We start from the raw sequence: 14,502 nt of genomic DNA on the forward strand, positions 1-14,502 counted from the left end.
AGTTTGCTTGAACTGTTCTGCTGGAGATTCAGAAGAAGAACTGTTCTGCTGGAGATTCAGGAGACACTTGCTGGAGATTCAGAAGAAGAAGCCTTTGTCACATATACATTCTAGGAAAGTAAAATTATTTTGTCCTCACATATCCCAGCTTGTTAGAAAGTCGGGGTCATAGTCATGATACTGTGCCCCTGTAGCAGAGAGGGTTACGGGCCTTGCTAAAAGGCTCAACAGTGGCAGTTTGGCAGTACTGAAGCTTAAACCCCTGACCTTCTGGGTTGGGTTTCCCAAAAGCCTCTTAATGCTAAGAGCATCTTAACTAGGAGTGAGAATGTTCATTGTGATGCGCGCTCTTCCATTTAACGATGATCTTTGTGCTACGATGCTTTTTGGAAACCCACCCCTGATCAGTAACCTGTAACTTGAACCAGTGTGACTTTGAGCTTAAATTTAGGCACCTGACAACAAATAGTTTCATCCTTGACTTGCATGCCAGCAGAACTTCAGGTGTGCTGATCGTGTCATATTGAGTCACTTCATCCACCAGATGGCAGACGACCTGCAGACAGGTAAATAATTACCTGTCACGCCCTTTTCCCCATCATCCACACTCCACCCATCAACACCTCAACATAAGCTCTGTCAAGCTGCACCGTCAAGCAAACATTCTTTACCACACTCTTTTAAGACTAACACTTGAGAGCAAGTTTGTGTCAAGATGTCCAACATCGCCCATGTGCTGGCCAAGAGGAAGGACAAAGAGGAAGGACTGGGAGGCAATGACAATGCCATTCCTTTCAATAACCAGGATTTTCAGAAGCTGCGACGTGAGTGCTTGGAGAGTGGCAAACTTTTCTGCGACCCCACCTTCCCTGCTGAATTCCGCTCTTTAGGATACAACCAGCTAAGCCGATATTCCTCCAAGACCATAGGAGTGGAATGGAAAAGGCCATCGGTAAGACTTCTGTCAGTGTGTGATGAATAATTTGTATAATTGCAAATCCAGATACACTTCAGTTACAGTACTTCCTCTCTTTACTTTCTCTTTAATGTGCATCAGTAGTAAGTTGTCTGTGTTAGCCAGTATCAGTATAATACAAGTACTAGGAAACACACTGCATATTGATCCTGTGTGTTTTGCTTAGAAATATAATTACAAATCTATCAATTAATTATTAATAACAGGGCAATGACAAACATCATATATGGAGACAAGCACTAATGTAGGTTATGCTATGCTGTTCTAATTAAAATAATTAACAGCCAGGTGGTGTAATGGTTGCTGTCACAACCTCACAACAGTGACGTTTAATATTTTCCTCTAACAGCATGTCTTGAAGTGTTTTATTGCTCTTATACGACATCAATTTGCCAACAATTACAATTTCTTATTTATTAAAAAAAATACACATTGTCCATTTATAGTTGCACTTCATGTTAGTTCCTGTTATCATGTTATAACAACGATAAACAATTGTTCCTGCACCAGCCTTTCTTTTTTCTCTCTTTCTTGATGCTAATAAAAAAAAAATGCATATTTTTTTTGTATAACTGACAAACCACAAATCACAGCCTCTTCTATCCTGATAGTTTTACCGTAACCCTTTCAGACACAAGGAAAAATGCTATGGAACTTCATGCTATGGAACTTCATGTGTACAATTGTACACCTTTTATCCGAAGGGGTTAAAGAGCTGATACTGTTTTAATGCCTTTTTCCTAAACGTAAATAATAATAATAATAATAATAATAATAATGGGGCGGCACGGTGGTGTAGTGGTTAGCGCTGTCGCCTCACAGCAAGAAGGTCCGGGTTCGAGCCCCGTGGCCAGCAAGGGCCTTTCTGTGCGGAGTTTGCATGTTCTCCCCGTGTCCACGTGGGTTTCCTCCGGGTGCTCCGGTTTCCCCCACAGTCCAAAGACATGTAGATTAGGTTAACTGGTGACTCTAAATTGACCGTAGGTGTGAATGTGAGTGTGAATGGTTGTCTGTGTCTATGTGTCAGCCCTGTGATGACCTGGCGACTTGTCCAGGGTGTACCCCGCCTTTCGCCCATAGTCAGCTGGGATAGGCTCCAGCTTGCCTGCGACCCTGTAGAGCAGGATAAAGCGGCTAGAGATAATGAGATGAGATAATAATAATAATAATAATAATAATAATAATAATAATAATAATAAAAAAACCATCTCCTTACAGAAAACTTCACCAAAGCAATATCTGTTCATTTTCTGTTGTTAAATAACTCTTTATTAACTGGGGAGTGTCCACTGTACAAATCCTTATGAATAAGTTGATACTACTGAAACTATAACTTATTACTACAGAATAATGAGCACATTATAGTAATGTTATAGTTTATTACATTAATACAAACCTAGAATGTGTCTGTCAGCCAGAACCATTATCCAACCTGTTCTTATAGAAAATTAAACACCTTCTGACAAGAATTCAGAATTCACAGATGATAATTATTTTTTAAAATCATGCTTTCTGATGTTTTCAGGAGGTTTGCCCAGACCCTAAGTTCATTTGTGATGGTGCTACAAGGACTGACATCTGCCAGGGAACTCTAGGTGAGCAGAGAACCTTTAAAACTGAAACTCTTCACCCTGAACGTCAGTTAATAAATATTTCAGAACTGTTTGAGTGCCGGTGCCACACCTGAATGTAATATATACTGTCATCAGTCAAACAGTCTCATGCATGATGTATCATTTTTTTACTCTGTGGGTGTCAAACAGGTGATAGGTGATTGTGCAGGGTTAAATTTCTGACTTGCTCTGCTCATCAGCATGACAAAAATTTAAGACGTGGCACAACACACTTACACACCATGGCTGGTAATGTAGTGTAAGCCGAATGTTGTAACTCATCCACATTACATCAAAACACAATTTATCAGTCAGGAAAAGCTTACTTCACAGTGACACCTCCATCTAAGGAAACCGAGCATTCCAACAAAAATAAATAAATGCCCTTCACGGTATAACAGGACACCATTTTGTATCCTGATGCAAACAATACTTCCTTTTGAAAGGTGCTGTTTAATTAATTCCATATGGTACAAATACAAAGACAAATGAAAAATATAATTATATACAACAGCCTTGGTACCCTTGATACCCTTTTTAAAAGTAGACAATATTCACATTATCAGGCATAAGATACACTCAGTGCTTCAGAATGCTTTCAAAATATATTTTCAAATGCTGGAAGTGAATTCAGGCAATATTTAAATAATATTGGCTGGCACTGGGCGGCACGGTGGTGTAGTGGTTAGCACTGTCGCCTCACAGCAAGAAGGTTCTGGGTTTGACCCCAGTGGCCGATGGGAGCCTTTCTGTGTGGAGTTTGCATGTTCTCCCCGTATATGTGTGGGTTTCCTCTGGGTGCTCCAGTTTCCCCCACAGTCCAAAGACATGCAGGTTAAGCTAATTGGTGGCACTAAATTGACCGTAGGTGTGAATGTGAGCGTGAATGTCTGTTTGTCTCTATGTGTCAGCCCTGCGATGATCTGGCGACTTGTCCAGGGTGTACCCCACCTCTCGCCCATAGTCAGCTGAGATAGGCTCCAGCTTACCCATGACCCTGCACAGGATAAGTGGTTGCGGATAATGGATGGATGGATGGCTTTTTTCGTGGTATATCAGATATATTCCATTTAGCTAGCATGATACTGAACTCGTCTTCGACTCATTCAATATCATGCTAGCTGAATGGAATATATCTGATATACCACGAAAAAAGTCAGCCAATATTATTATTATCTCATCTCATCTCATTATCTCTAGCCGCTTTATCCTTCTACAGGGTCGCAGGCAAGCTGGAGCCTATCCCAGCTGACTACGGGCGAAAGGCGGGGTACACCCTGGACAAGTCGCCAGGTCATCACAGGGCTGACACATAGACACAGACAACCATTCACACTCACATTCACACCTACAGTCAATTTAGAGTCACCAGTTAACCTAACCTGCATGTCTTTGGACTGTGGGGGAAACCGGAGCACCCGGAGGAAACCCACGCGGACACGGGGAGAACATGCAAACTCCACACAGAAAGGCCCTCGCCGGCCCCGGGGCTCGAACCCAGGACCTTCTTGTTGTGAGGCGACAGCGCTAACCACTACACCACCGTGCCGCCCTATTATTATTATTATTATTATTATTATTTTACATACACATTCCTTTCAGGTGTTCAGTGCGTCTTTCTCTTTCAAAATTCTCTCAAAATTTTCCGTATTTAATGAAGCAAACCTGGCGGTCATGTTTGTTTACAAATTGTCACAGTTGCTTGCTAGGGCGGAAGTTTTACATCTCCGATGTGTCTTTTTTTCCAGTTTTTTAATGTCTGTTGGTATGTTTTTCTCTTGTAAATATGTATGAAGAATATCCAATGAAGTTTTGGTAGCCTTTCAGGTGTTCAATGTGTCTTTGTGTTTCCCAATGAGCAAAGAAATGCTTCTGGCATGCGCAGCAGAAAACTTTCTCATTGGATATTCGTATCAGCTCTGACGTGTGACATCATGTTGTCTTGACAACCATGTAATATTGTAAACCATACTCAATGCTCATTCTCCATTGGGTAGAGTGATGTAATACATGTAGGATAAGTGATATGCTAACAATATTGCATGCTATCAAACCAAATGAATGAAACCAGCTAGAAGGGAATAGAATACATGTTTTTATTCCATTGAAAAAGTGTCCTGTATGTATAATAATTTCACATATTATAATTATATTTTGGAATCTGCACTATACATGCCTAAAATCCCAAGATGAAGATGTGCAGTTAAGAACCCTACTTTATGACCTTTGACTCCTTCAGGTGACTGTTGGCTCCTGGCAGCCATCGCCTCTTTGACTCTGGACACTCAGATTCTAGGACGGGTTGTTCCTGCTGACCAGAGTTTCACTGAACAGTATGCTGGCATCTTTCATTTCCAGGTGGGATTAATAAGCTGATAGGGTTTAATAAGGGTTTAAAGAATGAGTGTGTTTACCTGTACATATTCTCATTGGATTTTTTTTAAACCCACACTCACTCACTCCACTTTCAACCCAGACATACTATCTCAGCTTAGGAATAGCATCAAAGAGCTAATTAGCAGGCTATACGTACTAGTTGCATAAGCTAATTAGCGATCTAGATAAAGACCTGAAATTCTGTAGAGATTTTTGACAATGGCTATACAAATACAACTTTATTTTATGAATTAAACTTTCAAATGAGACCTTATCCTTGTATATTGCTCAAGTATCCAACACATCACTGGCAGTCTTGGGAATTGAACTCATAACTTTCCAGTCACTGATTGACCACTGCCCCATTTTGCCACATTTGAGACACTTCCCCCCCATTTAACCTTCTTTGGCTACAAACCAGCACAAGTAATCTAATTTGTGTAATGACTGAGAGATTGTCTTTTAGCTTCTAATTATCCATGAAAGCAAATAACCACCAGATATGTTGATGATTAAGTTCTTAGACATAATCCTAGCCACATTTTTTTATGGCTTAGTCCAAGATAAGCCTTATTTTTTTCCCTTTGACTAGGATGTAGAAAATTTCATGCTACTCTTATAGATTTACTAACCACCTCCAATCTAATCATTTGCTTAAACCTGTCTATCCACAGCTTTGGCAGTATGGTGAGTGGGTGGATGTTGTCATTGATGACCGGCTGCCCACAAGAAATGGGGAGCTCCTGTTTGTTCACTCAGCCAAAGGGAATGAGTTCTGGAGTGCCCTGCTGGAGAAGGCTTATGCTAAGTGAGTGTGCGATTGCATGTGCAAATAACACATGCTTTTGTGTGTTGTCTCAGGAGCAGTGCAAGATAAAAGGCGGTGTTTAACATGAGCCTGAGTCATAGTCTACAAACACTGCTTGCCATATCCAGCCACAGCCCAAAATACACACATTGTCCACCTAGGTCCTACTGTGCCTAATTCCTGGCCAGTTTCCTTCAGAATGAGTGGAGCACCATTATGCTCATTCCCTTGTTGGGTACCAGCAGAAACGTCACCTTAAGCTTGTGACCCTATGTATTTTCATTATCATTATCTCTAGCCGCTTTATCCTGTTCTAGGCAGGCAAGCTGGAGCCTATCCCAGCTGACTATGGGCGAAAGGCGGGGTACACCCTGGAGAAGTCACCAGGTCATCACAGGGCCGACACATAGACACAGACAACCATTCACACTCCTATGTGTTTTAGACTATAAAATTTTCCCCAGTACATCTCACATACTATAGGTTTTGGAAATATTTATTACAGTCCTCTAATGTGGCATTGCCTCTGTAAGCAGATATAGCTGCAGAGCCACTGCCAAGAACAGGATCAGAAAGATGTGAAAATAGAAGACTTGGCTAATCAGTCCCTTAAAAGAGGAACAGCGATTGTCTTTTCTGTGTTGGAACAGAGTAAAGGAGCTGGCAGAAGGCATGGACCAAATAGCAACACAGACACAACACTGACCAAGCAAGGCAGAGACGGCACTGAAGTGCAAACCATTTGAAGTGTTAATGCAGAAGAGAACGCAAGTTGGCTTACTCAAACACCATTGCCAGAAGCCTGGTACCTAGTACCTGCCACTAGTAGCCTTCCTGGCAGGTCTTTGCTTTATGGGCAAGGGAGGTGCTGAAGGGTTGCCTCCTTCTGGCCAAAACACAAACTGCATATTTTAAGGCAATATACTCCCTTTAGAGACCCTTGTCTGCCATCACTAAAGTGTTCAATTCTTGAGTCTGTTCAATGAATCAAGTTAATTGAGGCCACTCAGTTAAATATTCTATTGAATGGTTTGCCCAAATTGGGACACACACACACACACACACACACACACACACACACACACACACACACACACACACACACACACACACACAACCTAAAAAAACTTAGCAATTCCTAAACAAAATACAGTCAGTGCACTCCTCCTTCAAAGCTGGATTTAAAAAAAAAATGCAACAGCAGATGGATGGAGCTATGCAGGATAGCATAGCATGTGGTGACAGTGGCACCCCAATGTAAACCCCAACAATAATAATAATAATAATAATAATAATAATAATAATAAAAAGCTAGATCAGACCCGATCAGAGAATGAGCAAGCTTCAAGACCATAAAATAAACTGCATAGGCATTTTATCTGAAAATACATAGTCACTTACATAGTCAATATTAGTTCATTGATGACCACTGCCAAGCACAGTGGTCTGCCCAACAAGGCACAAGGTCCACACCAACTGGCTCTACTGATGGACAGTGAAGTACAATCATTACTAGGCCATGGAGATAGTATGCGGACCAGGTTGAAGAGAACATCTGGATGTGATCTCTTCATGGTAATTTCTGATTAAAAAAAGGTCAAAGCCACCCATCACCATAGATTTGAAGGATGCATTCAATTGCTGTGGGATACAGGTGGCTTGATGTACTTTTCACTTTCTGGTAGTTACCTCGCCCGTGACGGAGTGTAGCGCCCCCATGCTTACATTACTGGCATGACATCCAAAAACATCTAAATCAACCTTCCAACTTTGGGGCGCCCTGAGTTCTTATCATTTATGGTGATAAAACAGCAGTAGTTTTTATCGGATTGGTTATGAGTATTGTTACCTATTACCTTGTAAATACACTGTAAATATACCTTTTAGAATGATTTAAACCAGTAAAATGTCACCATGAAATAATGAAATTCAAATGACATGTCTTTTTACCTTTTACTAAAAAATAGATTATTTACAATCAAACTACAAATGAATAAAGCATGAAATGAAACTCCCTTGTTGTTGTTTGTTAATAAACTGAAAAGACACACTCTCTCAGAGCTAGTTACCACTTAAAAGTAAACTTAGAATTGCTCTTATAACAAATAAGACAGTAATATTGTCACCTTATCACAATAACCTTCAAAGGAAAAAGTTCTCCTTTAGATTTCACAGTTCCCCTTTAAAATGAAAAGTTACCCTTTAAACTCAAAGTCCTTAGAGTCAAAGTCACTCTTTCAAATGCAATAGGAAATGAAATAGGAAACCCAAGGAAATGCAATTGAAATGCAAACGTCTCAGTCACATGTAAATGCCCTAAACTATGCCGGCTTTAAAATAACTAAAGGGACTCAAAATATACCTAGTTGCAGGCCTGAACATCGCTTGGGTGCGTTGGGGCCTGGAAAATAAACACTGGCCGCTTCACTCAGCGAGCTAAATAAAATGAAAATGATCTGTACCTGATCGTTGAGAAGAAAAGTAGAAGAAGCAGTTGCGAGTGTTCACTTGCTCACTGCGTGTAGCGCAGCTGAAGCATGGACCCAGTCGTGGCATGTTCCTAGCTGATCACATGCCTCCCGCATGGATAACAGCAGCGTTGAATGTCCCGTCTCCCCACCGCGTTTGCTGGTTTTGACCGTCTTGTTTAAACGAATCCCAACTCCTCCGGTTTACCGGACAATTCTAGCACTTAGTAGTTTCCCAAACACAGCCAACGGGTAGCACAATAACGTTGAAGCAACCCTTCTAACTGTAACTGAAACTAGCGTGCGTTTGCTCTGGTCACTAACGGCTTTACACGACAGTCGGTCATTAAAACTCACATAGAACCTCAAAAGGAAAGTGTCCCGTCTCACACAGCAAAGCCCCCTGCTTCATTAATGCTCTAGCCGAACACTTGGCAGCAGAATTCTTCCCCAAAGCCTGGGAAAGTTCAGACTTTAGCATAGCTAACAGGAGGAGACAAACTACCCGACTGTCCCCTTCACTATCCTCCGACGAACTGAATATGTTGTGTTGCGCCCTCTACTTCCTACTCTGCAACAGTTCAGGGATCACAATTCTTGACCAATCAGAAGTTAGGAAAATAATTCGTCACATTATTAGAAACAGAAATGAAATACAAATTCTTAGAAACAAAAACATATTGGCATAGGACATTTACAAGTTTCAGCACTTCCACTTCCAAACGTTCTTTTTTCTCATTTTACATTTTAACCCTTTAATAACTCCCATGAATTTAAACCTTCCAATGAACTGAATCTAAACATAGCACAGGGCTACACTCTCCCCCACTTAAATGGTTTACATGCCCCCATGAAACCTAGTTCCCATGAAACATGAATGAAACACAAAATCAAATGAAACAAGAGATTAAATGAAAAATTCCTTCTAGCCAATCTTTATGACCACACCCCTATGCACTATGGTCAAAGGCTGGTCTTTAGGCTTCCCTGCCTCTTCATATGTTAGTCTGAAAACTGGCTTAATAGCCCTCTTTTCACGTCTAGGGGAAGTTCTCTGGGGTTGGACTTCCTTGTCCACTCGTATGGGAGAATGTCTTGCAGGTTCTGCTCTACACATTGGTTCAATGGGTGTTTCTACCTCATCGGCAGCATCAGCCTCTTCATCACTAGTGTCTGCAATGATATCTGACATCACATCACAATCATTCTCTTCATCATGATCAGACACACTGTCCTGCTCATCAGCAGTGTTCTGTACTTCTATCTCCTGATCTCTCTCAGAGATAGGATCTTCAAGATCGTCAGGTTCTGATCTCCATCTTAGCATAGGCTGGTAGTCAGACTCAGAGTCACTAGATTCTTCACCCAGCAAATAACCTGCATTGTCTTGAGACCTCTTGACATGTGATTGACGTGTCCCTGACTTCCTCTGACTCCTAGTCATAGGTCTTGTGATTCGTTCTTGAACATCTGACTCCTCGGAGATTCTCACCAAACTCCCAATTGGCAAAATGTTGTCCCTGTGAATAGTCCTCAGCTTCCCCATCCCCGTCTCAGGCTTCACCCTGTATACAGGCAAATCAGGGAGCTTTTCCACTATCACGTAGGGTAAAGAGTTCCGCCTACTCTGCAGTTTATGTTTCCCCTTCAACCCCAAGTTCTTCAAGAGCACTCGATCACCCTTGGCTAAGACTTGGTTGCGTAGAACTCGCTCATAGTTCTTCTTGTTTCTCAAGTGAACTTGAGTTGCAGACTTGGTAGCTAACTCGTAAGCGCTCTTTAAGTCTCTTTTTAGATCTTCCACATAACGTGAATGAGTGATTGGTTCATGCTCATCAGTACCAAAGCACACATCAATAGGCAATCTTGCTTCTCTGCCAAACATGATGTAGTAGGGCAAAAACCCTGTGGCATCGTTCTTGGTACTATTGTAAGCGTGTACTAACTGACTCACATAACGACTCCACTGGCGCTTGTGGGTATCTCTCAAAGTTCCCAACATAGATAACAGTGTTCTGTTAAAGCGCTCAGGTTGAGGGTCTCCTTGAGGGTGGTAGGGTGTCGTCCGTGACTTACGGATTCCCAAAGTCTTCAGTAGTTCCTGGATCAACCGGCTTTCGAAATCATGACCTTGGTCTGAGTGAATTCGAGCTGGTAGACCATAGTGAACAAAGAACTTCTCGACCAATACCTTGGCGACAGTGACTGTTCGTTGATATTTAGAAGGGTAGGCTTGCGCATAGTGACTGAAATGATCGGTCACCACAAGAATATTGGCAAATCCACTTGAGTCGGGCTCTAGAGAAAGAAAATCAATACACACAAGCTCCATAGGTCCTGTGGAGGTGGTCTGATGTAACGGAGCGGCTCGTGGACATGGACTTTTCCACGTGACACACTTCCCACAGTTGCCTATGTATGTCTTGACAGTCTGACTCATTTTCGGCCAGTAGAACCTTTCCCTTATCAGTTCTATAGTCCTCTCCACTCCCAAGTGTCCCATATCATCATGCAAAGCACGACACACCTGCATTCTTAACTCCTTGGGTAGTAGTAACTGGCGGTGTTCTTTACCAGAATCTTTGGTTCTCACTCGGTAAAGTAATCCATTCTCAAGTCTCAATTTTGCACTCTCGCATTTCAGCAAAGATACATCTCCGTCAGTAGCGTTGGAAGGCCAGTGGCCGGTGTTCAAGGCCTCTGCAACTACTTTCAGAGTTGTGTCCCTGAGCTGAGCTCTCTGCAGGTCTTCTTGGGAAAACTGCTCTAGCTGCCCAACATTCAGATGAGTTGCAAGAGAATAGAGCTCAGGAATGCCCTCTGCAGGAACTCCTAGTCTTTCAGCCATACACACATCTTGCGCGCTCACCTGACTACAGAGCGTTTTCACATCAGCCTGACACAGCTTCTTCCAAGGCTCTGCATCAACATCAGACCAGTTGCGAGAGAGTAAATCAGCGTCAATATTCACCTTCCCAGGGTGATATTTGACTTCAAAGTCATACGTGGCCAGTGCAGCAAGCCATCGGTGACCTGTTGCGTTGAGTTTCCCGGTGGTCAGCACATATGTGAGCGGATTATTGTCGGTCATCACCGTGAATCTCACACCATATAGGTAATCGTGGAATTTGTCTACCACTGCCCACTTGAGTGCTAGAAACTCGAGCTGATGGATGTGATACTTTTGTTCCGCAGCAGTCAATCCTCTGCTGGCGAATGCAACGGGACAGAGACCTTCAGGATGAACCTGGTTTAAGACTGCTCCCAAACCTTTTAGACTTGCATCGATGTGCAGCACGTAGCGCTTGTTTGGATCGGCGAACGCTAACACAGGCGCGTTGGTAAGGCGTCTGATGATCTCACGGAATGCTTTTGTGCATGCATCAGTCCAGCGTGAGCCAAAAGGTTCAGCCTCCTTGAAGTATTGCTGATCTTTTGGGACAGTAGGCTTCTTGCCTTTCCTCACAGGGGGATACCCTTTAGTTAGGTCTGTTAACGGCTTGACAATGGAGGAGTAGTTTGCGACAAATCTGCGGTAATAACCACAGAAGCCGAGGAATGACCTCAATGACTTAAGGTCAGTAGGCTGTGGCCACTGTGTTACAGCTTCGACCTTAGCTGGGTCTGTCGCAATCCCGTCAGCAGAGACGATATAGCCAACATAATTGACTCTGGGCTGACAGAACTGGCATTTGTCCAAAGACACTTTTAGGCCTACTTCCTGGAGACAATCCAAGACTTTCATTAGTCTCTCCTCGTGTTCTTCCAACGTAGCACCAAACACTATTAAATCATCAAGATAAACGAGGACTTGTAGCAAATTCATGTCCCCAACGGCCTTCTCCAACAAACGTTGAAACGTCGCAGGGGCTCCCATCACTCCCTGAGGCATCCGTTCAAATTGGTAGAAGCCAAGTGGACAAATGAATGCGGTCTTGTCTTTGTCTTCTTCCGCCATCGCTATTTGGTAGTAACCACTATGGAGGTCTAAGACAGAGAACCAGCGACTTCCTGCTAAACAGTCCAATGCATCGTCGATGCGTGGGGTGGTGTACTGATCGGGTATTGTCTTGCTATTCAGAGTCCTGTAGTCTATGCACATACACACGTTGCTATTCTTCTTTCGTGCTACCACGATAGGTGATGCGTACGGACTCCTAGACTCCTTTATCACTCCAGCGTCTAACAGCTCTTGGAGATGTTTATGCACATCCTCGATGTCCGCAGGCGCTAAACGTCTGGACCTCTCACGAAACGGACGGGGATCGGTAAGACGAATGTTGTGCTCAATGCCTTTAGCTAAGCCAACCTCCCACTCGTGGAGTGAGAACACGTTGCGTCGATGACATAGCTTTCTCCTGAGTCTCTCTTTCCATTCATTAGGAATAGGTGAATCTCCAAAGTCAATCAAACTTGGATCTATTCCTTCAGCTTTCTGGCTTTTCACGACCGAACTGACCAATTCAGCTGACTGAACCATACCCAGGGGTGTACCTCGGGGGATTGTAACTTCCTTCTTTGTCTCGTTCTGAATCAACAGATTGAAGCAATTAGGATCAATGGCAGAAGCAGGAGCGACAACAGGCTGGAACATAACACCATGTGGTAAGGGCACAGCGTCACTCGTCTCCACCACGATTATGCCTTTAGGTACTGGCTGGCAGAAGTCCAGTTGACATGGAACACAACGACTCTCCTCAGGGGTAAGGATGAACTCGTCAGGGCCCGTAAACTTCACTATGCCCAGACAATTACCAGTGCTGTCATCAGCGACATTAGGCCGCACCAGATCTCTCTTAGGTCCAGCATCACTGACTTTCATGGCACGTGCTAGAGCCTTACTCTTCGGATTTCCACACAGGTCAGCGAGTCGGTGGAACAAGTTAGCGTTAGTGCCTAAAATCACCGGGACCTGATCTGGTGTGTTAGGCCCAGGGCAAATCAATGCCAACACTGACAGTGTCTCTGACTTCCCAGTTAGCTCCTTTGGAAACTGCATGTCAACTACAACGTATCCTGAGTAGGGATAACTTGTATCACTTAGTCCCCAAATGGCTAATCCAGACACTGGTTGGATGGGTACATCTGACAAGTGTTTCTCATAAAACTTCTCAAAGATGATGGTTACTTGGGACCCACTATCCAATATGGCTGTACATGGGTTACCGTTCACTTTCACCTGCACTGTAGAAGGTGGACCAATGAGACCTTTAGGAAGAGGAGCATTTGTATTGTTGCTTACTTCCTGTTTATTGGAGGAACAGTTAGTGACCTCACTGTTTTGTTTTCCCTCATTAGCCTGCCTGCCTTTAGCTTTGTTAAGAGAAGCTATGAGTCTCTTGATCACCCTTTTCTCATTTTCAGCAGATGAACACTTGGTGGTGATATGGCCATCCTCTCCGCATCTATAGCAGAAGCGTTCACCACCTCCCGAACCTTGTGGTTGCCTAGAACCTTGACCTTGGTTCCTGGTCCCGACAGCAGCTATGGTAGCTGAAGGCTCAGGTGCATTGCCTCCTTTGGACTTCAACTTCTTGCTTAATCTCTTAACTTTCTTTCGCAAAGCAGCAGTTTCTGACTTGTCATTGTCTAAGTGACTCGGATTAGGCATAGCTGTATGAGCACTAGCTCCTTCGCCAGCAGAACTCTTACGCAACTCAAACACTTGAGTTTTCAAAGCTTTAAAATCAGCTTTTAGCACTTCTATGTCTACGTCTTCATCAACTGAGTCATCACAAACAGCGACATTCTGAATACGGGCATTCACTTTCTTCCGTGTTTGTTGGTATTCCTCCTCTGTTCTGATTTCAGACAGTAAGTCAAGAAAGTTGGGGGGATTCCTACATCTTTCTTTCAAGCACAGCTGTAGAAGCATTAAGTCCGAGTCAATTGCGCCACGAAGCAACTGTTCTACTCTCACTCTGTCTTTATCGCTTGCCGAGACACCTCCTTTCTTCACCACTTTAGCCAGAAAAGGTTCAATTCTCCGAACATAATCTGACAGCTTCTCACCAGACTTCTGCTGAATGAGACGGAAAGAGAAGTACAGGTCTTCAGCCGACTCAGCAGAACCAAATGCACTGTCCAGCGCATCAAGAAACTCTTGGGCGGTGGCTCCTTGTTTACTGAGGTGTAGTGACTTGACAATTTCAAGGGCTGGGCCTCTCAAGCACTCCAGGATTCGTCGTCTCTTCTCTTGTTCAGTGAGCTCACTCTCTTGAACCATTAACATTGCCTGTTCTAGCCAATATTCTAGAGACT

General features: G+C 43.2%; 1 protein-coding gene across 1 annotated transcript in view; it reads left to right on the top strand.

Moving 5' to 3' along the window:
* Positions 1–619: 619 nt before the first annotated feature.
* capn8 (calpain 8) overlaps positions 620–14,502 on the top strand; it is a 61,876-nt gene continuing 47,993 nt past the window's right edge. Inside the window, exons 1-4 of the mRNA XM_060911406.1 lie at positions 620–952; positions 2,502–2,571; positions 4,829–4,947; positions 5,640–5,773. Of these exons, the coding sequence (XP_060767389.1) occupies positions 716–952; positions 2,502–2,571; positions 4,829–4,947; positions 5,640–5,773 (560 nt within the window). The 5' untranslated portion in view covers positions 620–715. The remainder of the gene's footprint in view (positions 953–2,501; positions 2,572–4,828; positions 4,948–5,639; positions 5,774–14,502) is intronic.

The sequence above is a fragment of the Neoarius graeffei genome, chromosome 27, assembly GCF_027579695.1.
Source record: "Neoarius graeffei isolate fNeoGra1 chromosome 27, fNeoGra1.pri, whole genome shotgun sequence".
In the NCBI taxonomy this organism is placed as follows: Eukaryota; Metazoa; Chordata; class Actinopteri; order Siluriformes; family Ariidae; genus Neoarius; species Neoarius graeffei.